At 37.1% G+C, this 26,299-nt stretch overlaps 1 protein-coding gene across 1 annotated transcript in view; it reads left to right on the forward strand.

Annotated features, from left to right (window-relative positions):
- LOC123572243 (cadherin-related family member 4-like) overlaps positions 1–26,299 on the forward strand; it is a 48,015-nt gene that overhangs the window by 11,325 nt on the left and 10,391 nt on the right. Inside the window, exon 4 of the mRNA XM_045387991.2 lies at positions 23,727–23,886. Coding sequence (XP_045243926.2) covers positions 23,727–23,738 — 12 coding nt within the window. The 3' untranslated portion in view covers positions 23,739–23,886. The remainder of the gene's footprint in view (positions 1–23,726; positions 23,887–26,299) is intronic.

Raw genomic sequence — 26,299 nt, forward strand, 5'->3', positions numbered from 1 at the left:
TGAGCATTAAGAATAACTTTAAGATTTTAATTTACGCAAAAAGTTTACCTCAAACATTTATCCCAATCACTGTACTTAATTTTTTACTTTTCATAAGGGAGACATGAGATATTAATCAACATATGTAAAATGAACCTTGGTTTGGTCCTGAAAGGCAGGGCAACTCAAAGTGGGAGGTGAGTTGGGGCTTCCAGGTCACAGGTAGGTGTGAGAGGAATGGTTGCATTCTTCGGAGTTTCTGATTAGCCTTTCCAGAGGAAACAATCAGATATGTATTTATCTCAGTGAAAGTTTGAATAGAATGGGAGGCAGGCTTTCCCCAAGCAGCTCCCAGCTTGAATTAACACTGACATTTTAAAATATCTAGCAGAGACAAACATAAAATTCAGATAAAAATGTATGCTGACAATTCTGACGGCATTTCTATTTTTATTTCACCAATAATTTTAAAGCTAGCTTGTTTAGTAAAGTTACACTTTGCATTACGTGAACTTGAAAATTGCTTACACTTATTTACTTATGAGTACTCTTTTACTGATAAGATAATTTTGGTGAAACATATAACAATAAGTGTACATACAAACAAACACATCTTGACATGTATACGCACACAAATGAAGATCTAGTAGCTTGGAACCTTAGCCATGGGATAGCAATACAAGCTTGCTGGTTTTACTTTGCCCCAGTAGATAATCCAATAAAGGCTGTGAACCAAACTTTCGGGTAAAGCATTCTCCATGGCAGTTTGATTTTTCTTTTTCTTTTCTTTTTTTTTTTTTTTTTTTTTTTTTTTTTTGAGATGAAGTCTCGCTCTGGCTGGACTCTAGTATCCCAGGCTGGAGTGCAGTGGCACAATCTCGGTTCACTGCAACCTCCACATCCCAATCCCGGTTCAAACAATTCCGAGTGCAGGGCCTGCTGAGTCCACGCACACCCAGAACTCACGCTGGCCCGTGAGCGCCATGCGCAGCCCCAGTTCCCGCCCACGCCTCTCCCTCCACACCTCCCCGCAAGCAGAGGGAGATGGCTCCGGCCTGGGCCAACCCAGAGAGGGAGTCCCACAGCGCAGCAGCGGGCCGAAGGGCTCCTCAATTTGTAGTAGAGGTGGGATTTCACCATGTTGACCAGGCTGGTCTTGAACTCCTGACCTCATGATCCAACCGCCTTGGCCTCCCAAAGTGCTGGGATGACAGGAGTGAGCCACTGCGCCCAGCCTGGCAGTTTGATCTTTAAAGGCCAAACCTCCCCAGACTCCAAAGAGCCCTGGTACCAAACAGTACCAAAGGAGGGTATCACACAATCAGTCCCCATGCTTAGAACCTCAGAACAAAAGCCTGAATACATGCAATGCCATTCTGCTTCCCCAGTCAACAGTAAACTCCAGATTCCAAACAATGTTGGGGCCAAACAGCATTGCAACTGTGAGAGAAAATTCTAAGAAGGGCTTAGTACTAGACCTCAGAACCTCTGCGGAGAACAGAGAGCATCCCCTTGGGGCAGGTTAAGGTCTGCAGGAATCCTGCAGCATCCTCCTGTGGGGTCCAATCTGACTTTAGGTGGGCACCAGTGGCGCATGCCGGTTTTCCCCTCCAGAGCATACTATGAGCTTCGTAAGAACAGCCATGAACTGTAACTGTGTCCAGAATTGCTGGGTTCTTGGTCTCACTGACTTCAAGAATGAAGCCACGGACCCTCACAGTGAGTGTTACAGTTTTTAAAAATGGTGTGTCCCGAGTTTGTTCCTTTTGATGTTTGAACGTGTTCAGAGTTTCTTCCTTCTGGTGGGTTTGTGGTCTCACTGGCTTCAGGAGTGAAGCTGCATACCTTCATGGTGAGTGTTACAGCTCTTAAGGTGGCGCGTCTGGAGTTGTTAGTTCTTCCCGCTGGGAGTTGAACATCCCTCCCGGTGGGTTCATGGTTTGGCTGGCCTCAGGAGCAAACCTGCAGATCTTCATAGTGAGTATTACAGCTCATAAACGCAGCGTGGACACAAAAAGTGAGAAGCATCAAGATTTATTGCAAAGAGCAAAAGAACAAACCTTCCACAGCCCAGAAAAGGACTCAAACAGTTCCCAGCTGCTGGCTGGGGCAGCCTGCTTTTATTCCCTTTTCTGACCCCACACCCCTCCTGCCGATTGGTTCATTTTACAGAAAGCTGATTGGTCCATTTTGACAGGTTGCTGATTGGTGCATCTACGAACCTTGAGCTACACACAGAGTGCTGGTTGGTACATTTACAATCCTTTAGACACAAAAGTTCTCCAAGTCCCCACTAGATTAGCTAGACACAGAGCATCCATTGGTACCTTTACAAACCTTCAGCTAGACACAGAGTGCTGATTGGTGCATCCACGAATCCCAAGCTAGCCACAAAGTGCTGATTGGTGCATTTACAATTCTCTAGCTAGAGGTAAAAGTTGTCCAAGTCCCCACCAGACTCAGGAGGCCAGCTTGCTTCGCCTAGTGGATCCTGTGCCAGCGCCAGGTGCCCGCACTCCTCAGCCCTTGGGCAGTTGATGGGACTGGGCACTGCCGAGCAGGGGGAGGTGCCAATCAGGGAGGCTTGGGCCACGTGGGAGCTGGTTGGGGGGGTTGCTCGGGCATGGTGGGCTGCAGGTCCTGAGCCCTGCCCTGCTGGGAGGAGGCTGAGGCCCGGAGAGAATTCCAGTGCAGTGCGGGCAGGCCGTCAGTGCTGGGGGATCTGGCACACCCTTGGCAGCTGCTGGCCCAGGTGCTAAGCCCCTCACTGCCCAGGGCCAGTGGTGTTGGCCGGCCACTCCAAGTGCGGGACCTGCAGAGCCAGCGCCCACCCGGAACTCACGCTAGCCCGCGAGGGTCGGGTGCGGCTAGGGTTCCCACTGGCGCCTCTCCCTCCACCCCTCCCTACAAGCAGAGGGAGTTGGCTCCAGCCTCGGCCGGCCCAGAGAGGGGCTCCCACAGTGCAGCCATGGGCTGAAGGGCTCCTCAAACGTGGGCAGAGTGGATGCCAAGGCCAAGGTGGCACCGAGAGCGAGAGAGGGCTACTAGCACCTTGTCACCTCTCATAATGAGAACTGGATTCCAGGTGGGCCTTTTTGTCCTTAGCCAGTTTAGTATGATAAGGGAAGAATTTAGCATAAGAAAAGAAGGTTTAAGTTCCCTGAAACATGTGTGTTTGCTCTGAGGTGCACCACACCCAGGGATCAAGGAACACCTGCAGAAAAGATATTTTAAAAAGTCCTTCCCCTTTTGGAACAGAAAGGAAAAGGAGAAAGGAGAAAAATCCCAAACTTTGGGCTAACCTCTTCCTCCTGGCTGGCTCTCTAAAATACGTTAACAGTGGAGGGTGTCCAGATTCCTGGTTTCTTGAGCAAAGAATTGAACAGAATGCACAAACAGAGCAAGGAAGGAATGAAAGGTTTTATTGAAAATGAAAGTATACTCCAGGCTGGGCGTGGTGGCTCAAGCCTGTAATCCCAGCACGGGCCGATCATGAGGTCAGGAGATTGAGACCATCCCAGCCAACATAGTGAAATCCCATCTCTACTAAAAATACAAAAATTAGCCAGGCATGGTGGCACATGCCTGTAATCCCAGCTACTGGGGAGGCAGAGGTAGGAGAATCCCTTGAACCAGGTAGTTGGAGGTTGCAGTGAGCCGAGATTGCACCACAGCACTCTAGCCTGGCGACAAAGTGAGGCTCTGTCTCAAAAAAAAAAAAAAAAAAGAAAGTACACTCCACAGTGTGGGACCAGGCCTGAGCACAGGGGTTCAAAGGCCTTGTTACAGAATTTTGGGGAGTTTAAATACCCTCTACTTCGGGTATGCCCTATGTAAATGAAGAGGATGAAGTAAACTTACAAAGTCATTTACTTGGCCTTCGCCCTATGGAGAGAATATTTCCTGTCATAGCTGAAGCGTGAATTGGCCTTATGTTCCCTGCCTCCAGACCCTATTTTCCTGCCTCACCAGGAGCACCCTAATCAGCAGTATTACAACTTACAATTTATTTCCATTTTCATGTAGAAGGTAAATATTCCAAAGAATTTCCTGGCAGAAAACACTTAGAAATGTATGATGGAATATAACTATCCTTTAATGTGGAAATTTGACCTAAAAAATAATTAGGGCACATCTCAGGGGCCAAAAACAGAGCCTCCTCAAAGATGCCATGTGCCCTGAGAGCACCTTCTCTGTAAAGAAGAGGCTTAGGTTTTCACAGCCACTTGGAAACAGCAAGTAAAACTTTGGGAGCAATAAGGGCAGGCAGTTGGAACCTCATAAAATAAGAGGTCCTTCAGGACGAAAACCTGGAAAGGACACCTTCACACGCTAGCCTGGGAAGACAATAAGAAAGTTTGCCCATCTAGGACTAGGCTCTGAATTAAGCGGAAAAAGCATCCTCCAAAATGTAAAGGAAATATATTGGGTTTGAATTATGCACACTGCAAAGTATTGGAAAACCCAGACAAGACATTAGAAGAAAAGGGGTCTTGGTGTTTTATTCTGAGGAATTCCTGGCAGAAACAAATGCAAAACTTCCCTAGAGAGGCCTAACATCCACCTAAGCTGCAGAAAATTCCTAAAGAAAAAAATTTGGCTGAATATAGACTCAGAATCTAAAATTACGAACTCTTAGAAAACAGCCATAACTTATAGACCAGTGCACAGCTATTTCACGCCCATTTCCCTGGCTGTAACCCGAAATGCCTGAGGATAAGTGGCTTTAAACCTGGGTGCAATGCACAGGCTGGTGTACTTTTGTAAATTGACTTGATGAAAAGGAATTATTTACTTCCTCCTGTTGTGGGATTTGTTTCTGACTTCAGCACAGATGATGATATGACAGTGTTGTGGCTTTATTTTATATTAGTGAGCTGCTAATTGTTACTGAGATGCTAATTATCAACATATGTTATAGTGTTTACTTCACAATAAATCTGCACAGCAGCTCCAGGTAGTATTGGCATATTTGAGTATACCTTTTGTAAAAGAAATATATAAAAATAACTATATTTTTAATAGATCATTTTTGCAATGACAATGGTTAGAAATTAATGACTACAATGTTTACATTGTACCTAGTTTCAAATCATCAAGGCATTCTGATTATTTCAACAAGGTGCTCATTAGTGAGAATTAGATGTGGTCCTGATGTTTAGAAGGGCACTATTTATTGTAATAAAATAAGCTGTAGGTCATTTATATTGTCTCGGTTGAGAAGTTGTACTAGAAGCATCCAGCCAAGTTGCATTGTTACAAGACAAGGAGCCTCACGTCATTCATAAAAAGCGAGAAAAATAATTTATTGGAAAATTGAAAAATAGTTCTGAGACCAGATAAGCTGAAGAAGTTTCAACAGATTTTCTTATCAAATCATAATTTGTGAGTTGAGTCCTGATATCTGAAACAAGTTTTTACAATGTTACAAAAACTTGTCCTTTTAAATGGGTGTGACCTTGGTGGCTTCTCTTGGCTATTAGTGTTGTACCTTATGTAAATTAGGAAAAGCACATAGAAGGAGGCCTTTCCTGTGAAATAAAGCAGATAACTACAAGGAAATGTACATGTATCTGGTCAGAGACAAAATTTTTGTATCTATAACACACAAGGTAAGTAAATCAATATTCACCAATAATGCTCCTGCCTAGATCTGAAGAAAAATTAAGAATATCTTTACTGATATATAAAAAATAGCATGATCGTATATTGTCTATTACCCATCATGTACTTGCTGACAAGAATTTGGATAAAAAAATTTGAAGGCTATTTTGTCTCCTGCAAAGAGCATGACAAATTTCCTTAGAACGTGTTTTCTAAATACTCACTGTCTCTTCAGTGATTCTTTTACAGAAATTGTTACCAAACACATGCCCTTTATTTGTGACCTGGAGTATAGTGCTTTAAACTGGACACGTACAAATATAAGCTATTTCCTTTACCTCTAAAAATGCGAATAGAGTCAAGGACATAAATTATTGTTTCTCTTTCTTTGAATGTGTTTATGAATAATCAAACTCTGACTACTGACTACTGTTTTAAGGAACTAGTCTGAAAGTACATGGCAACATCCACATTAAATTTATCTAGTTTTATAAGAAAATTGCCTCTTTGGAAAAGAAATTTTAAAAATTTTGCTTTCTAACAGAGAGATGTTAGAAAATTCAGAAATGACCATCTGAAGCCTGAAGGCATTATCAAGAGCCAAGTCTGTGGCTATTTTTCTCTTGGAAAGCTTTTTGTGGCAAAAAAATAAAAATAAAAAATAAAATTAAAAATAACTGGATACTGAATCTATTTATCTTTAACCTGGATGCCTACTAACCACAAGAGCCATTAAGTATACGCACACGTATTTAGTGACAACGACATTGCAACATTTCTTTTATACCATTGCATGATGTTTAGAGCACAGGTTCTTCAGCCAGAATGCTTGGTTAAGAATCCCAAGTTCACCACTTACGGTTTTTTGTGAAGGTAGGCAAGTTACTGAACCTTTCTTAACTTGATTCCTCATTGTAAAATGGTGATAATAATAGTGCCTACCTCTGAAGGTAGATATGAGGTTTTTAAAAGCAAGTATTTATAAAGTATTGAGTGGCTCCTAGTAATAAGCACTATACAAGTGTTCTATAAATGAATAAACTAGAAACATTTCCATAACTGGAGAGGAAAGTGATGAAAATTGTTGTTCTTTTGTGTGTACATAGTTAAGATTGGATTTTTATCATTGCCTCATCAAAACAAAAACTAGAAACCACTTAAGTGTGACTGATAAATGCTTCAAAAATGTTCTATTTTTTTGAGATTATAGAATAAAAGCCTCAGCATAAAAATCACTAAGCTTGGATATTTTTTAAAAGCATAATGTTTCTTAGCTTGTTTATATTAATATAAAACCGAAACTGTAAATCAATTTCTTGCATGCACTAAATATGGCATAACTTAAAAATTTTAAAAATATAGCGTAAAGAACTAACCTTCTACAGATTTTATTTATAAGATATGAGATCACAGTTTGAGAAAAAAAAATTTAAAAATGCAAGCTGAAGGAAACAAAAGAAGAAGGAAAAACCCATCACAGTTCTAGTAGATATTTAAATTGGAAATTAATCGTTCTTTTTCAGTGTCCCAGCAACTTTTTTATATCTATATTTTGTCACAGAAATCTTTCTGGCTTATATAATAATAAACATTATTTTATGAAGTAGTTAAGCCCTTGAAGGCAGGATTCTTTCTTATTATCTTTTACCTCTATGAAATAAGCATAGACTTTCTTTCATATATATATGTATATATTCAGTAAATAATTAAGTACATAATTACTGTCTGTAAATCTATCCATCTGTCTATCTATCTATAAATTTCTTAGGGACTCTGAGTAGAAAAAAATGCATTATGGCCTAAGTACTTATTGTCACTGAGTATGAGAATTCTAGAGCTGGAGAAAACCTAAGAGAAACCTATATTTCTCTATCATTTTACACACAAGAAACTTAGACTTGCCTTACTGATTTTCAAAAGCAATGTGACTACTGATGGTTTCTCAAACGTGCAGCTTTGCAGTCATGTAGTTGAAGTCATGACAGATAAATTATTTTGTGCTCATCAGATCCTGTTTTATTTTATGGGTACAGAGGGATACTACATTTTCTGACTTCTTTTCAGTGAGATTGGGGCCACGTGACTCACATATAGCAGATGCTCTTTCCCAAGCCTGCAATAAAAACCCAAGTGTAAAGTCCACTTTGCCTTTGCAAGGTGATTTTAGGTCATCTTTTAAAGACAGAAACATTACGAGATGAAAGGAACTTGGATCTCTAAGTCACTCCTTGAGAAAAATTTTCCAAGGTGAGCTTCTTAACATGTCTTATTGTGATAGGGAAGAATTAACCTTGTTCCAAGTTAAGTGAATCAGATTTCATGTTTTAGTTGTTACTGCAACATGGTATAATCTATTTTGCCTAATGCAGAATTTCCTGGATAGTCAGATTTTCCCAAATAGTTGGAATTTCCACAAGTTTCCCATCTTTATGTTTCATGCTTTTATAGCAAACAACAATCCTTTTTTTTTTTTTTTTTTTTTTCTGAGACAAAGTCTTGCTCTGTTGCCCAGGCTAGAGTGCAGTAGTGTGATCTGCAACCTCCATCTCCCGGGTTCAACAAATTGTCCTGCCTCAACCTCCCGAGTAGCTGGGATTACAGGCACAGACCACCATGCCTGGCTAATTTTTTTTAGTAGAGACGGGATTTCATATTGGTGAGGCTGGTTTCTAACTCCTGACCTTGTGATCTGCCTGCCTTGGCCTCCCAAAGTGCTGGGATCATAGGCATGAGCCACCACACCCGACAACAGCAATCTTTCTAGTATCAAGACACTTGTTTTATGCTCTCATGGTTTTATTTAGGTTATAAGATTATGTAAAAAATTATATAAGCAACTGGTTTGGGGAAAAATTATAGGTTTCAATTTTACCAGCTAATATTCTTTGAAACTATGTGCTTTTCTAATTGTTTGATATTTTTTGCAGTATTGGTAAATGATAAAATATAAGGAAACGCAGAGGCTTCTTGGTAAAGTTTAATACTTACTTAACAAATATATATTTCAGCTTTGACAATAATAAAAGATAATACTGTGTTTTGAAAATCACAGAAAATGGTATTGAAATATCTGTGCAATCTGAAATTTATCTGTATTGGCATTTTATTCCAGTATTAAGTGATTTATTAAATCAACTACTTGAGATGAACATTGTCTCTGATTTGTCCTCATCTTTTATTTTTACTGGAAAACAATTGTCCTGGGGCTAATGACTTAATGTTATATGAGGGTATTATATAACATTACAAGAAACCAGTGTATTTCTTGGAAAACACACACAAATATATACTCACATATAGATATATGTTTGTATCTGCATGTGTGCATATTTATATATATAATATACATATATGTATATACAGAGAGAGAATTTGATAATTAAACAAAACCAAGACACAAAAATGGACATAAAATGGCATTTCCTGTCTTGACAATTTCAAATTCTTCTGTAAATTATTCCATTATTAAGTGGGGAAAAAAGAAATCACAGGACTTATTCCCCATAATACATTAACCCTAAATACAGAATATTTTATTTAATTTAAATTTTAGCAAAATTAATAAAAAGTAAGCATATATAACACATCTTTAAATAAAAGCATGTATATTTATTTCCTAAACAATAATTCACATAGTATTATTGTTATTATTTTAGATGCATGAACTTGAAAATAATTTTAATTACTTACATGGCATTATAATCTTGGGGATGGGATTTATATTCCATAACAATACTTTCCTAATGATCTATAAACATTTCTGAAAATATGAGAAATATGTGCATCCTATTAGCTTTAAATGCTGAGTGTACTTGATTATTGTTATTTGTTTCCTAGGGTTGCTGTAACAAAGTAACACAAACTAGGAGTGGCTTACAACAGCAGAAATGTATTCCCTTCTAGTTCTGCAAGCTAGAAGTCTAAAGTCAAGGTGTCAGTCTAAAATCAAGGTGTCAGCAGAGCCATGTTCTCTCTGAACACTCTAGGGAGTAATCTGTTCCATGCCTTCCTCTTAGCATCTTCTGTTGCTAGAAGGACTTGGCATTCCTTAGCTTGCAGACACATTATTTCCATCTCTGTCTTTGTTGTCATCTCTGCCTTGGTTGTCATATGATGCCCTCCCTGTGTATCTCTGTCTATGTTGATTCTCCCCTTCTTATAAGGATATTGTACTGGGTTAAGAGTACACACTAATATGATTCATCTAAACTTGATTACATACACAAATAGTATATTTCCAAAAAATATTAAATTCATAGGTATCAAGGGATAAAACTCGAACATATATTTTTGAAGTGCAATTCAAATCATAGCAATCACGTATGTCATCTTAGTGAATTTCTATTTTGGAAAGCAAGTTTAAAATAATGGTTAGAAGCATGGATTCTGGCATTAGGTAAACCTGGCAGACACTCCCATTTTTTTCCTTATGGACTGGATATCTTAAGAAAGTTACTTAACTCTGTGGGCCTCAGTTTACTCACAAGTGACATCTGCTAACAATACTTGCTCAAAGGGTTTGGCAGATGATTAAATAAAAATGTGAATCCCTCACAGTGCCAGAGACATAGTGAATACATTTTAGTGTTTATTATTGTTTTAGCTGTTACAATCACTAGTTGAGTTTTACTTGACGTTGAATGGTTTCATAGAGAGACTGAAATTCTCTCTCATTTTTACATTATCGTGTGCATTTACCTACTTAATATCATAAGCATACTTTTTTGTAAAGTTTATTTGGGAAATTTGGCCAGAAATCAGTAACATTAATCAAAGGAGAACTAGATTATAATGTAGACAGGCAGACTGGTAGGTAGGTAGGTAAGCAGGTAGATAGATAGATATATGTAGGTATATATAGGAAAGTATGAGATCAATAATTTCAAACTTTTAAATCCACTGCTCAAATTATCAGGGTGTTTAATACTTATGCCCTATGAATTCCTCTGAGAAGATTGGGAGTAATAGTTTATAATAGTTTCCAAACTCATTGCCCATGGAATAACTTTTATGGCATATCTTGGGAAAGCAATGCTCCTTACAACAGGCATTGAGAAATAATGTACAAAAATTAGATAACTGAAATGAAAAATAAGAGCGAGAACTGTGAGTATAACAACATGGCTTAGATTATCCAAGTACTAATGAGCAGTCTAACCACTTAGACATACACTGTTACAGGTAAAACATTGCTTGATTGATTGATTGACTGATTGATTGAGATGGAGTTTTGCTTTTATTGCCCAGGCTGTAGTGCAATGGTGTGTGATCTTGGCTCACTGCAACCTCCACCTCCCAGGTCCAAGCAATTCTCCTGCCTTAGCCTCCTGAGTAGCTGGGATTACAGGTGCCCGCCACCATGCCCGGCTAATTTTTGTATTTTTAGTAAAAACGGGGTTTCACCATGTTGGCCAGGCTGGTCTAAAAGTCCTGACCTCGTGATCCACCCGCCTTGGCCTCCCCAGGTGCTGGGATTACAGGCGTGAGCTACCGCTCCCAGCCCGGATAAAACATTTTGGAAAAATAATCTGTTGCAGTGTTCTGGATGGCAGCTTTAGGGATTAAAACTAATCCCTAAATTATTTGAACTAAATTATTTGAACTAAAACAAACAAAATGTTTTGGTTGACACTTCTTGATTCCTCTTTTTTTATCTTATTAAGACCATCAATATCTACTTGACTTTTTAAATTGTTTTGTATTTTTTTACATTGACATTAACACTCAATTGGTCTTTTTCAAGACAAAAAGTTATTTACTTTCAAAACAACATGTATCTATTTTATATGTCATATTTTAGTTCAACAAGTTAAAGAGGAAAAATACAATGGCTAGAATTTAATAGACATAACATTCCCAAAGTATATGCTCTCAAGGTACAATCTATTGGAGAAGTTAATATTCCAGTACACATAACTATAGTACGAAGGAAATGGGCCATAAAGGAGTCACAAGCAAAATGCTCTGGAGGATAGAAAAAAATTATTTTAAAGAGGCAAGGTTTGTGGAACTTGTAACTAAATGAATCCTGATGTTAAAAAAAAAAAAAAAGTAAGAGGCCGAGCACGGTGGCTCACACCTGTAATCCCAGCACTTTGGGAGGCTGAGGCGGGCAGATCACGAGGTCAGGAGATCGAGACCATCCTGGCTAACACAGTGAAACCCCGTCTCTACTAAAAATACAAAAAATTAGCCGGGCGTGGTGGCGGGCGCCTGTAGTCCCAGCTACTGGGGAGGCTGAGGCAGGAGAATGGTGTGAACCCCGGGGGATGGAGCTTGCAGTGAGCCGAGATCCAGCCACTGCACTCCAGCCTGGGTGACAGAGCGAGACTCCATCTCAAAAAAAAAAAAAAAAAAAAAAGGAAGAACTGTTAAAATCAATATGAGGTTTTGAACTTGATTATGTAAGTACAGAATAGGACCTAGGTGAAATTATGATTCAGGCTTCGAGTACTGAAAGGGAACCCATTTGAAGATAGATAAAAGGAAATAGAAATAGGTTGGATCTTTATGAATTAGGATCATCACCAAAATCAGGATGAATGTCTTGTTAATACAGGACTAACATTAAGATCTTTTAAAGTAAGGAACATGGTCTTACTTTTAAGACCCCAAATTTTAATTCTCCCTCCACCAAAAAAAGAGAAAAAAAAACAACAACAGATAAATGATTGCTTTGCATTTCTTTGTTTTCTACCCAAAACAATATTATGAAACGTTCAGAATCTACTGATAAAATAAATGACAAAGTTTTTTTCTTTTATGATAAGAACTATTTTTTGTCAAACTTTGAAGATATAGTCCCAAAGTATTGTACGCACAACCATATGCCTCCTTCTAAATAGAAGTTTTCTGACCCTTGCTGAAACCTCACTGGGGCAAAAATAATTGGCAGTAATTCTATAGAACCATAAACGTATTGCTTATTTTGAGTCATGTTAATATTGCAGTCACCTCTCTTGTTTTTAACCACAAACAGTACAAGCTGGTTCCATTTCTGGACTAAGCTATCAGAAGTACTTTGTAAGAATTTTGTGTTTTATTTGTGAAAAGTCACAATTATCTATTTATTTTAAAAAGGTGTCATGTGGCCAGAATTAGTCTAATATCAAAACTAGACTAAGACACTATTCAGAAAACTACAGACCAATATTTCTTATGAATGTAGATGCAGATATCCTCAAAAAATTATTCACAAATCAAATCCAAAAATCTATAGAAATAATTATACATCATGACCTGGTGTTTATCCAAAGTATACAATGCTAGTTCAAAATATATAAATCAATGAATGTAATCCATCATATCCCAGGCTGAAGTAGAAAAATACCAGGAGCATATCAATAGATGCAGTAAAAGCATTTGATAAAATCCACCCTAATTCATGATAAAATCTCTAAGCAAACCAAGAATAGAGGAGTGCTTCTTTGAACTGATTTTTTAAATCTACAGAAAACTACAAATAATATCATATTTAATGGTGGAAAACTAGGATTTCCTGCTAAGATCAGGAATAAAGCAAGGATTTGTTCTTATACTACTGCTTTCAGTATCATTGATAATGCAATAGGATAAGAAAGAGAATTAAAAAGTATACTGATTGGGAAATAAGAAATAAAACTCTCTTGTTTGCAGATGCCATGCTTTTCTACGTAAAAAAAAAAAAAAAAAAAAAAAACTCAAAAGAATAGACAAAAAAACTTTTGGAACTAATAAACCATTATAGCAAGATTGCAGGATACTAGTTTAATATATTAAAGTCAATTGCTTTATTTTATGTATCAGCAGCAAACAGGTAGAAATTGACGTTAAAACTACAATACCATTTACACTGGCACCCTTAAAAATGGAATACTTAGGTATAAATCTATCAAAATATGTATAAGATATATTGAGAAAAACTACAAAACTGACTCTAAAAAATCAAAGAGAAACTAAATAAATGGAGAGTTATTCCATGTTCATTGATAGAAGACTCAATATTTTTAAGATGCCAATTCTTCTCAACTTGATCTACAGATTCAATGTTATCTCAGTCAAAAGCCCAGCAATTTATCTTGTGGATATTGACAAACTGATTCTACAGTTTATTTGGAGAGGAAAAAGGCCCAGAATTGTCAACACACTGTTGGAGGAGAAAAAAGACTGAAACTACTATGGGACTTCAAAATTTACTATAAATCTACAGTAATCAAGACAGTGTGGTACTGGTGAAAGAATATAAAACAGAATAACAGAACAGAGTCCAGAAATAGACCCACATAATATAATCAACTGATGTTTGACAAAAGCCATACAAAGATAGCCTTTTTAACAAATGATGCTGGAACAACCAGAAATTCACATGCAAAGGAATGAACCTAGACAATGACCTCATGCCTTTCCTCAAAAAATTAACTAAGAATGGATCATAGCTCTAAATATATAATGCAAAACTGTAAAAGTCCTAGAAGATAACATAGAAGTAGAGGACTTTGGGATGGGAATGACATTTTAGATACTATACAACATGAAAGGCATGATACATGAAAATAAAGAATTGATCATCTGGACTTCATTAAAATCAAATTTCCCTTTATTATGAATTACAATATCAAGAGTATGTGAAGAAAAATCACACTGAGAGAAAATATTTCTAAAAGACATGCCTGACAAAAGACTGTTATTCAAAATAAATAAAGAACTTTTAAAAATCAACAATAAGAAAACAAGCAACCAGATTAAAAAATGAGGAAAGGACTGAACAGATAATTCACCAAAGAAGATAGACAGATGGCAAGTAACCATATGCAAAGATGTTCAATATCATGTATCTTTAGGGAATTACAAGTTGAAGCAGTAATAAAATATGACAAACCTATTAGAATGATGAAAAGTATTCTAATACACTGACAACACCAAATGCTAGTGAGTATGTGGAGCAGCAGGAACCCTTATTCATTGCTCTGGAAATGCAAACCAATGCAGCCACTTTGAAAGAGTGCAGTAGTTTCTTACATACTCTTACTGTATGATCTGGCAATCGTGCTCCTTGGTATTTAAAATGTATGTCAATACAACACCTGTATACAAATGTTTGCTCCACTGTATTCATAACTGCCAACAGGAGGAAGCAGCCAAAATGGCCTTAAGTAGGTGAATATATAAATATACTGTGGTACATCTAGACATTGCAATTTTATTCAGTGCTGAAAGAAAATGAGTCGTCAAGTCATGAAAAGACAAGGAGGAAACCTAAAAGCATATTATTAAGTGAAAAGAGCCTGTCTGAAAAGGCCACATACTATATGATTCCAATTATATAATGTTCTGAAAAATTCAAAACTATAAATATAGTAAAAATATCAGTGGTTTCTGGGGTTTGAGAGAAGAAGGAATGATTTAGCTTGGGAGAACACAAGGGATTTTTTAGGCAGCGGATTTTGTATGATACTACAGTGATAGATACATGTCAAATTTTTGCCCAAAACCATACAATATACAACACCAAGAGTAAACCCTAATGTAAATTATAGACTTTAGTTGGTAATGATGTGTCAATGTAGTTCATTGATTACAACAAATGTACCATTGTGGTGCAGTATATCCGTAGTGGGGAGGTTGTCCATGTATGGAAGAGGAAGTATATGGTAACTCTCTACTTTCTGCTCAGTGAACCCAAAACTGCTCTAAAGAATGAAGTTTAATAATTTTTTAAAGGTGCACACAGATCAAAGAATGGCTTATTTTCAGTAATATCTGTTGTAACATTTTTAGTGCGTTTTTTTCTGCAAAGGGAAAAAACAAGTGTATGATGAATATTGTGAGGATTTGGGGGTCTGTAATGGAAAATTAACCTAGGTTCTTTGCAAATACTTATGAAAAGTCAAAGTTAGACTCAGCAGTTATGAAGTTTATAAATATATGTTTATTTGGATTTTTCCATGGAATATTCACAAGTTCACTGGCATGTTGGAATGAGCTCATACTGGATTGTGTTTGTTATTAGTGTCTCTTCTCAACGTTTCATTTAGTAACACATTGGTAGCTTAAATATTTTTAAAATATTTACATCATGAAATTTGGCAAACTCTATGAATTAGAGACTTCTTTTTCTTTGGAGAGGGGGTTGAGTCAGTTGTTAAGTACGAACACACCAGTGAATCAATCCCACTAGCCTTTGAAGTTTCTGTTGTGGCATAGGGTCTGTCACATAGTTGGAGTTCAGAAATGTATGTTAAATTGATTAATCAGTTTTATAAAGTGATTTACAGTGATGTTATGATTGAAGCCAAATGAGAGAACTTAGTCACCAAGGGTGGAAGTGCATTTGAGAAAAGAGGGTGAAATGAGAGTTTGGTAGAGCATTTCTGGTAGGTAAGATAAGAATTAAAAATTTGGCACATTTTAACAGAAGAACTGAAATGGGAGAGTTCCCTAACCCCCTCCTCGCGGGACTTGTGACAGGGGTGTGGCTCATTTGCTCAGCTGCTTCTAACTCAAACCCCTTATGGGAGGGAGAGCACGCAGCTGAGCAGGTGCAGGAGCCAGGGCAAGCACTTTTGGGCTCCAGCCCCATGTCAGTGTCTAGGGGTGATACGGTGCTCTTTTAGCATTTGCCGTCCGTGGACAGCTAAGTGTTAACCAGCTCAGTGGAGAGTCAGGGTGACAGCCTTTTTCACCCTACCCTCTTGGTACCTGGGTCCTTGTCCACGATCCAGGATGAATCAGGTCACTCCGACTTGAAGGAAAGTGAATGCTGAGGTTTTATTGAGTGATGGAGGTGGCTCTCAGTGGGATGGGGAGCAGGAAAGGGGATGGAGTGGGAAGATAATCTTCTCCTGAAGCCTGGTTGCCTCTGGCTGGGCTTCTGTCCAAAATCATGCCGTCTGAAGTTAAGCCACGTCTATCCGTAGTCTCTGATGCTCAGTTGCCTCTTCTCTCCACTTTCAGCTGTTTGCCTTTCCTCTCCTTCTCTGCTGTGCCGCTCTGCTGTTCTGCCAGTGGAACTTGGGGTTTATATGGGTACAGGATAGGGGTGTGGTGGGCCAGAGTGGTCTTGGAAAAGGCAACATTTGGACGTGAAAACAGGAATGCCTGTTCTTATTTAGGGCCATGGGTTTCCAGGCTTGAGGGTGGAGCCCTCACCAGGGACCCCACCCTCTTGCCTCCTGTGCATATCAGAACTAAAAATGTAAATTCAACTTTGTGTGTTCTGTTGCAAACTGGAGGTGTAAAAGGGAGTCAAGGGTTTTGTATTCTGAAGAGAGTGGGCCAAAAGTTACTTTTTTTTTTTTTTTCTTAGAAGAGTAGTAAAGCTAAAAGTCAAAAGGCACAAACTGATGGATAATTGGGTGTATAAGTGGAAGCAGAACAAGTGTGGGAGTGTGAAAGAGTGCACTGTTCCCTCCCATCAGGGGACCTGACTGGGTTTCAAGGCTTCATTCTACTTCTTACGTGGTGCCTTTTTTCTTGCACAAAGAAAAAAGGTAACTTCTCTGTGATCTATGTGCCTAATCAGTGAAACAAAGGTGATGAATTGGAAGGTCATTTCCAGCTGGAAAGTTACATGATTCATGCATGGTTCTTTGAGAGAAAAAAATTGAGTAAGTAGAGGATAAAAAAAAAAAAAAAAAACATAATACTTAGAGTAACAATGTTCATTTTTGCATGTATAAGAAAGAATCCTGAAAATGTTGGTAGACAGAAAAGATCTGAGGTAGAGAGTAAGTTAGAATATTTAAAGGAGGAAGAATATTTATAGACTATAATGAGAAAAAGAATATAAGTAGGGGTACTAAGGTTACAAAGGGATGAAAAAATTATTTCTTAGGAAAAAATAAAAACAATTATTAACAACACACCATCTAGTTGCTGTTCTAAATACTTTGTATAGAACATATCCTTTAATTCTTACAAAAAATATAAAAGATAAAAAGGTTTCATTTCTATTTTACAAGAAAGTAACTGGGAGGTTCCTTGTCTAGGAACTGCCATGGAGACAAAGTTTGAACCCCAAATTCTGACTCAAGAATGTGTAGGCTGGTAGGCAGAAGCCTGTGGCTGGCAGCTGTTTGCTCATTCACCAGGCTGGTGACTTATCCAAGCCATTTACTACTCAGAGTCTCTGGTCCCTTACGCATCAAATAGGAACAATGTTTTGTTTCCCATCTAACTTCTCGAGCTATTATGAGGCTTACATGAGAAACTGTGCCTGTAAAAGGTAAAGTATGATAGACATGTGGTATATTTTTGTTAAAAATGGACAAACGGTCATTGAAATTTTATTTTAGGGGATAAAAATTAAGGGATTTAATCTGGAATGCCCTGCATTAATCCATTAAAGTAGACAAGGCCATGTGCTGAATATAAATAAATTGTATTGGAAACTTAAGGGGCATGGAAAAGATTTGGACAAATTAATACTGGATAATCCCCAGTAGTATTATATTTTTACTCCAGTTTGATAATGGGAAATTTGCCAGACTATAACAAAGGAAATTCCAGATTATGATTTAGCGGAGACTTTTCTGTTGGCTTCAGTGCCATTTTGCTTTCTGTCAACATTCATACCATCTTAATATATCAGTGCTGTGTGTCAGACATCAAATTGCACTTGCAAGGGAAACAGATTTCTCATGAGATTCTGAACATTAGGATGACAACAACATTGGATACATATACACATGAAAGTTTTCTTTCTCAGTTTTCTCTTTTCTTCTTTGGCCCAAACAAGAAAATGTAGAAATAAAGCTAGAGGGATGTTAGATTTATTTTTGTGATTTGTTTGAACCTGAATATGAATTTGCTTCCATTTTTAATGATGTTGTTTAATCCTTACTACTTTACTTGTGTTTTTCTAATGCAGCAAATCTTAGAAGCCAGGATGAAAGCAAGGGTGGGAAGCATTATTATTACTTTGTTGTTATTTTGTTTTTGTTTTCGTTTTTTTAAAAGAGTCTGTATGAGGGGGAAAAAGAGACAAAAGGGAAATTATGTCGATGCCCACCCACAGTTCCTCAACTGGAAAGCCCTCCTAAGTTAAAGTAATTAAAGTCGAGCTGGAGGCTGTGTATGTATAAACCCCAGAGGTAGCATAAAAACAGCCTTTGGGCATCCTCTGAGACAGAGGATGTTCAATCAGATTCCAAGAACTCAAGAACATGTGTTTTACAAGGGAAAAAGCCAAAATACAAACTTTCCTGTAAGTACTACAAATACCATATGGAAAATTGATCCCATAAACTAAGAAGAAAACATAATAAAGGAATGATTTTTAAATCCCATTATGCCAGTTAAGGGATATATTCCAGTCTTTCAACCTAATTTCCAAAAAGTACAACCAAATTAAAAGGGAGGATTTGAGTAATAATTCAAGTACCATTTCTGGTTTTCTTAGCAAACCTTTGTACAAATGGCTACCCTGACTTGTTACTTGCAAACTAAATCCTTTTTCAAAACAGAGAGAAAGAGATCATTACTTTCATTGGTTTCCTGTATTATATGGTAGTTCAGATTAGTGTTTGTTTTCCTTCAAATAGAGCTGTTGAATGGTAGCAAATTTATCTTGCCTAAGTTGTAGAGAGCTTCCCACTGTGTAGGGATACTTGAGAGGCCATATTGTCTGTATTTGGAAAATTACTTATTGCATTTGTTTACAATTATTAAGGCAGAATAGAGTTCAATGGTGAGATCATAAACTATAATTAACATTAAGTCTGTCCTTACATAAAAGTATTTGTTACACGGTGTTTACTATAATTTCCGAATTATAAGGCAGGAATAATGACATTTGATCAAATCTTATATTTTTCATATGGCTTTATGCTTTGCTTATGGTTTATAATATTTAAAATTTTACTTAATATAAAATAAGTATAATTCAAATATACTTATATTTATTGTCTATTTTAGGTAGTCCTATTATTTCCTGGAAAATTATTTACGTTTTACCATTTTGTGCACTTACCTTTTGCAGGGATTTTTAAAAATAAAAAGCCCATTGTTTTTAGCTCATAAAATTATCCCTCTAGAACACATTTGCCTTTATTTCTGTCTTGTACTCTGTGAATACCATGTACTCTGAATCAAATTTTGTATTAATCTTTTCATCAGGATTCCCACAGTATGAAAATAAGGTAAATTTGAACTCTGTACCAGAACAAACACAGGTTTGTGACTTTAATTTATCAAATGAACTTTTTATTTTCCTTAGTAGATCTCTGGGCTGAGAAATCTTTCTCGCTGTGGAATGTATGTAGTTCTAGTCCCAGTGAGAGTACCAGCTTTCATGAGTTTTGACTCTGCACAGACTTTCCAGCCTTAACTTCTTGTCTCACACAGTCTCAGTGCCTAGTGTCCCATGATCCCTGAGCAAACCATAAATGCCAAGCCTTTTTACCATTTGGGCCATGTGCAAAGCTGCCCAAATTGAGCCTCCAGTGTCCATGCAAAGTGAGTTTGCTCTGGCTTTCAGTTTCTTCTCCATGGGTGACATCTATAAGCTTCCCCTTCTAACCTGTAAATTCAATTCCATATGCTCAGATTTATCATTTCAGGTATTTTGTAATAGAAGATTGTGATAATTATTTTTATCTGTCAACTTAACTGGTCTAAGAGATGCCCAGATAGCTGGTAAAATATTATTTTTGGGTGTGTTTGTGAAGGTGTTTCTGGAATAGATTAGCATTTGAATCTGTAGATTGAGTAAAGGTCTGCCTTTGTTGATGTGGGTAAATGTCATCTAATTCACTGAGGGCCTGAGCAGAAAAAAAGGTAGAGAAAGGGTAAATCTTGCTCTTTTCTTGAGCTGGGGCATCCATCTTCTCCTGACCTTGGACATCACATCCCCTGATTCTTAGACGTTCAGACTCTGAGACTTGTACCAGCAGATTTCCACCCCACCCCCTCAACCCTGGTTCTCATGCTTTTGGTAGGGGGCTGACTTATATCACTGATTTTCCTAGTTCTCCAGCTTACAGGCAACAGATGGTGGGACTTTTCAGCCTCTCATAATTATGTAGGCCAATTCTCTATCTATCTATCTATCTATCTATCTATCTATCTATCTATCTATCTATCCATCCATCCACCCACCCATCTCCTATTGGTTCTGTTTCTCTGTAAAATTCTGAATAATGTAAAGAGCCTTCTGTCAGATTTTTGGAAATGAAAGCCCGAAAGGACATTTTCATTTAATTCATAAAGTTGACTTCAAGTACACAAAATTGGACATTCATGACTCACTGTCATCATTGTTATGCTATGGCCTTCTTTCATTAGATAAGGCATTTTTATTAAAAATTAGTACCTACCATACAAAATAATACCCAAGATCTTGATGTTGTGTAAAAACAATGGTAAACAGCAATGCAGTTGTCAAAATGAAGAAATTATGGTGAAATGATCAGTAGTAATACCCAGCAATATGCATGGAACCTAGCAATATGCTCTTTGGTTTTTTTTTAATGACTTAATTAAAGGGGAAGATTAGGCTAATAATTCAAGCACCAAAAGATTGCAAACATACACACTTTGTAAAGTTATAAAGTTAAAACAAAGCAAGACAATATTGAATACTAGTTGCAGGATGAGGGTTGTATTTGATGATGGTATTATTTTAAATTTGTGCAAATTTATGCAGTGTGTGTAAGTCAAGGATTTTAGGGTATGATAATGATATCTTGAAGGCAGGTAGAAGAATGAAACAATGGGGGCAGGACAAACCTCATAATTAGGCATATATTATTTTCAAACTCCTTTCTTTTTTTTTTTTGTTTTTTAACCCTTTATTTTAGGTTAAGGGTATAGGAGCAAATTTGTTATAATAGGTAAACTGTGTGTCATGGGGGTTTGGCACAGATATAATTTTGTCACCCAAGTAATAAGCATAGTACCTGATGGCTTATTTTTTTCCTGATCATCTCCCTCCTCCTACACTCCATCCTCAAGTAAGCCCCAGTGTCTGTTCTTCTTCTCCCAGTATTATTGTGTTCTCATTGTTCAGCTTCCACTCATAAGTGATGACATGTGTTACTTAGTTTTCTGTTCCTGTGTTAGTTTGCTTAGAATGATGGCCTCCTCCTCTATCCATGTTGCTGCAAAAGACATAATCTCATTCTGTTTTATAGCTGCATAGTATTCTATGATATATATGTACCACATTTATTTATCCAGTCTACCATTGAAGGGCATTTAGGTTGATTCCATGTCTTTGCTATTGTGATTAGTGCTGCAGTAAACATATGTGTGCATGTATCTTTATGGTAGAATGATTTATATTATTTTCGGTATATACCCAGTAATGGGATTGCTGGGTTAAATGGTAATTCTGTTTGAAGTTCCTTGAGAAATTGCTCCACTTATTTCCACAATGGCTGAACTAATTTACACTCCTACCAATAGTATATAAATGTTCCCTTTTCTCGGGAATCTCATCAGCATCTGTTATTTTTTTGACTTTTAATAATAGCCATTCTGACTGGTGGGAGATGATATCTGTGGTTTTGATTTGCATTCATCTAATGATCAATGATGTTGAGCAGTTTTGCAGTGTTTGTTGGATGCTTGTATGTCTTCTTTTGAGAAGTGTCTGTTCATGTCCTTTATGCACTTCTTAATAGAGTTGTTTATCTTTTGCTTATAAATTTATTTAAGTTTCTTATAGGGGCTGGATATTAGACCTTTGTCAGATGCATACTTTGCAAATATTTTCTCCCATTCTGTAGGCTGCCTGTGTACTCTGTTGATAGTTTATTTTGCTGTGTGGAAGATTTTTAGTTTAATTAGATCACATTTTTCAATTTTTGCTTTTGTTGAAATTGCTTTTGATATCTTTATCACAAAATATTTGTTCTTTCCTATGTCCAGTATAATACTGCCTAGGTTGTCTTCCAGGTTTTTATAGTTATGGGCTTTACATTTAAGTCTTTAATCCATCTTGAGTTGATTTTTGTATACAGTATAAGGAAGGGATCCAGATTCACTCTTCTGCATATGGCTAGCCAGTTATCCCAGCACCATTTATTGAATAGGGAGTCTTTTTCCATTGCTTGCTTTTGTCACCTTCATGAAAGATCAGATGGTTGTAGTTGTATGTCCTTATTTATGAGCTCTCTATTCTGTTCCATCAGTCTATGTGTCTATTTTTATACCAGTACCATGCTGTTTTGGTTACTGTAGTCCTGCAGTATAGTTTGAAGTCAGGTAGCATGATGCCTCCAGCTTTTTTCTTTTTGCTTAGGATTGCCTTGGCTATTTGGGCTCTATTTTGGTCCCATATAAATTTGAAAATAGTTTTTTCTAGTTTTGTGAAGAATGTCATTGGTAGTTTAATAGGAATAGCACTGAGTCTTTAAATTGCTTTTGCATTTTAATAGTATTATTCTTCCTATCCATGAGCATGGAATGTTTTTATATGTTTGTGTTATCTCCGATGTCTTTGAGCAGTGTTTCGTAACCTCTTTATTTTCAACTCAAGCAACATTATGTAAAATTTAAATATTACCACACTGCTTTCAGCCCTCTTTGGAAGTTCTTTTTACTTTGCAGCCCCAAGCAGTTCAGGAGTATATACCATTTGTGGGATTGCACACAAAAGTGTCTGCTTCAAGCTAAGGAGGTATTAATGTCCCTTTTATAGGCTCATTATGACAGAAATAACCAGTAATGATGAGATTAATTCATAGCTCCATTATTTCATTTGAGACAGATACACTGGTTAGAGCAGATATTTTATGGTACCATACAAAAATGAACTGACAATATTGAGATAAAGATGTCTCACAAAAATTTCATAACCACAGCATATGCCACTTGTCACAATAATGGATAATTAAATTTTTGAAGGAAAATCTTATTGTGATTTAAAGAAAAATATAATTAACAAGGATTTTTAAATTCCCTTTTCTCCAGAGAAAGGAAAGATTATTGAATATCTGGTGAATGTCTGTAAAAGGTAAGATAGTTAAATGGATAAAAAGAACCCTGGAACCAATTGCAAATTAATATTCTCTCCCTAAGGTCCAGAATGTTCTGTGACCTCTGCCTTCTCCCTGGTCTTGGAGTTTTTAGGAATAGACTAATTATTAAATACCTTTTCAATAAAAGCAGGTTAACTTCCAGTCAAGATCACATAGTCCATTTTCTCCCTGCTTCCCTGCCAGACGAAACTGTGAACCCTGGAAATAACACAGGAAGCAACTAGGAAGAGCTTTGAAAGACGGGAAGAATATGTTCCTTTTTGGAACCCCAGGATTTGAAGAATAATAATTGTTCCTCAATAACTGGCATAGCACCTCACGTCTTCCCACCCAACAGGAGAAGGTAAACCAGACTTTATTTCCTGAGCCCAAATCTAGGAGCAGAAGGCAGCCTACTTAAACTCATTTCTCCTCAGGAGGGAATGGGAATCCTTCTGACAATGTCAGGGATGTCCAAAAATAATCGAGGATTAATCAGGATTTTCACCAACAATAAGCAGCTGTTAGAAGCGCTCTCTTGAGGCTAGATCTCTTACAAACAGACACCAATGTAGCTAAACTGAACCAGCAAAAGACACCCAACCACTATAAGTGGCCAGCCCTGGGACACCTTTCAACCTCATAGGCCTGAGACTCTCCTCCCCCTCCTAGGGACACCGGGACAGCAGAAGACACTGCAAGGGGGAATTCTCAGTACAACAAGAACCTGGCCCAGAAAATGGTCTGTGTCTCCTAAAGGCAAAAGCAATGCTTTTCAACATAAAAAGTGCCTAGTCAGAGGAGCATCTTCATGTATGCCTGTGACTCCTCTCTTCCACCAGCAAACACTGGGGCAAGTGGGAGTAACTAGAAAGATGCAGACAGAGGCATCAGACTTGGAAGACACTTTGTCCCTGTGGGCTTCAGATCCACCTCTTGATGGAGCGACACCCAGTGGGCTGGATTGGGAAAATCCTTTTTACCACCTCAGAAAGGACCAAAAGTGAACAGCAAAAGTCCCAGTGGCACCAGATATACAAACTAGACTGAAATAATATTGCAAAGCATCTGATAATTAAACTAGTCTTTGGGAACACAGCTCACAAAAGTGAGCAATGCCCTGTGTGTTAAACCTAAACATGACAGCTGTTGCTACAAAACAATTTAACTAGGACCCAGAATCTTTTTATATAAGAGACAAAATATTCAAGATACAATAGAAAATCACCTGTAATACAAAGAAGTAAGAAAATCACAAATGGAATGAGAAAAAGCAATCAATTGACTTCAGCACTGAGTTGAATCAGATTTTGAAATTGTCTGAGAAGGATTTTAAAACATTTGTCATCAATATACTTCAATGTATAAATACACATTAAGTATCAGTATGGAATACAACTAAAACAGTACATAAAATTAAATTTATATCAGTAAATGCTAAAAATGAGTAAAGTTTCAAATTAATAATCTAAATTACTATGTCAAGAAACTAGAAAACCAAAAACAAACTAAAAATAAGAAGACTGTCAAGCTCGGTCCATCTGCTAGACCATTTTACGTACCCATCAACAAAGTGTGAGTGATTCAGTTCCACATCATCCTCACCTGCATTTGGTGTTGTCACTATTTTTATTTTAGTCATTCTGATAAATGTGTAGTGGTATCTCATTATGGTTTTAATTTGCATTTCCTTAGTGACTAATAAAATGTTGAGCATCTCTTCCTATGCTTATTTGCTTAAACTATGCTTATTTGCTTAAATGACCACATTTCTTTTATTCTTTAATGTATGAATGCTGTTTATACCTAATACTGACCTGCCATTTGTATTTATCAACCTATCTGTCCTTCTTCATTTAACTTTCAACCTCTCTGTGTCCTCATATTTTTGCTATGTAAAAAGGTCTTTGTGTAACTCTGTAGTCTAATTTTTAAACTCAATATTGTGGTCTGTATTTTTTTCATTGGCAACTGAGTACATCTACATTTATTGTAGTTGTTGATATATCCGAATTTGACTTTTATGATCTTAGTTGTACTTTCTAAAACCTTAGTCTTTTGTTCCTTTTCTTATTTTTTTCCCTTTTTGGTACACTGAATTCTTTTCTGTTTTTTCCCTCCACTGGTTTCAAAATAATACATTATATTTTTATCAGTTAGTGGCCACCCTGAAAAATTTTCTTGAACCAGTCAGAATGAATCCATTGAATAGATAAAAACCTTACTCATTTGAACAGGCAAAATTTAATATAAAGAATTTTACATAAAAAGTACAAGTAAGATTATACAAGTCAATTCAAATATATCGAGAACCACAATGAATGTAAATAAATGCAACTTGCCAATTTAAAAATGCAGACCATAAAATAATATACAGTTTAAAATTCAATATAAAGATGTTTTAACTAATAAATGGTAGTTAATTACAAAGGTGCTATAAGAAAACACTAAGTGTTTCAAAAATAGCAAGTATAAAAGAATAGCTACTAACTCTAGGCTCAGGAAGAAACGACAGTGAAAGCACTAAAAGATTAGGAGAGGGCCTCCCTCTCTAACGCTGAGAATATTACCTCTGGAGGAGGGTGCAGCTACTACAAGAACACGCAGCCTCTTAATGGTAAAGAAAACTGCCGGAAGGTTCTGGCCCGAACTGATCTTTAGAAACAGACAGAGTACCTTGAAGACACAGCTGGCATTGCCAGGAAAGTAGTCCACCAATGCTGCTCTGAGACCATGCCTGAGGTTGTAGGTCAAACTACCAGTGGAAGTCATTTCCT

The sequence above is a fragment of the Macaca fascicularis genome, chromosome 3 (assembly GCF_037993035.2).
Source record: "Macaca fascicularis isolate 582-1 chromosome 3, T2T-MFA8v1.1".
In the NCBI taxonomy this organism is placed as follows: Eukaryota; Metazoa; Chordata; class Mammalia; order Primates; family Cercopithecidae; genus Macaca; species Macaca fascicularis.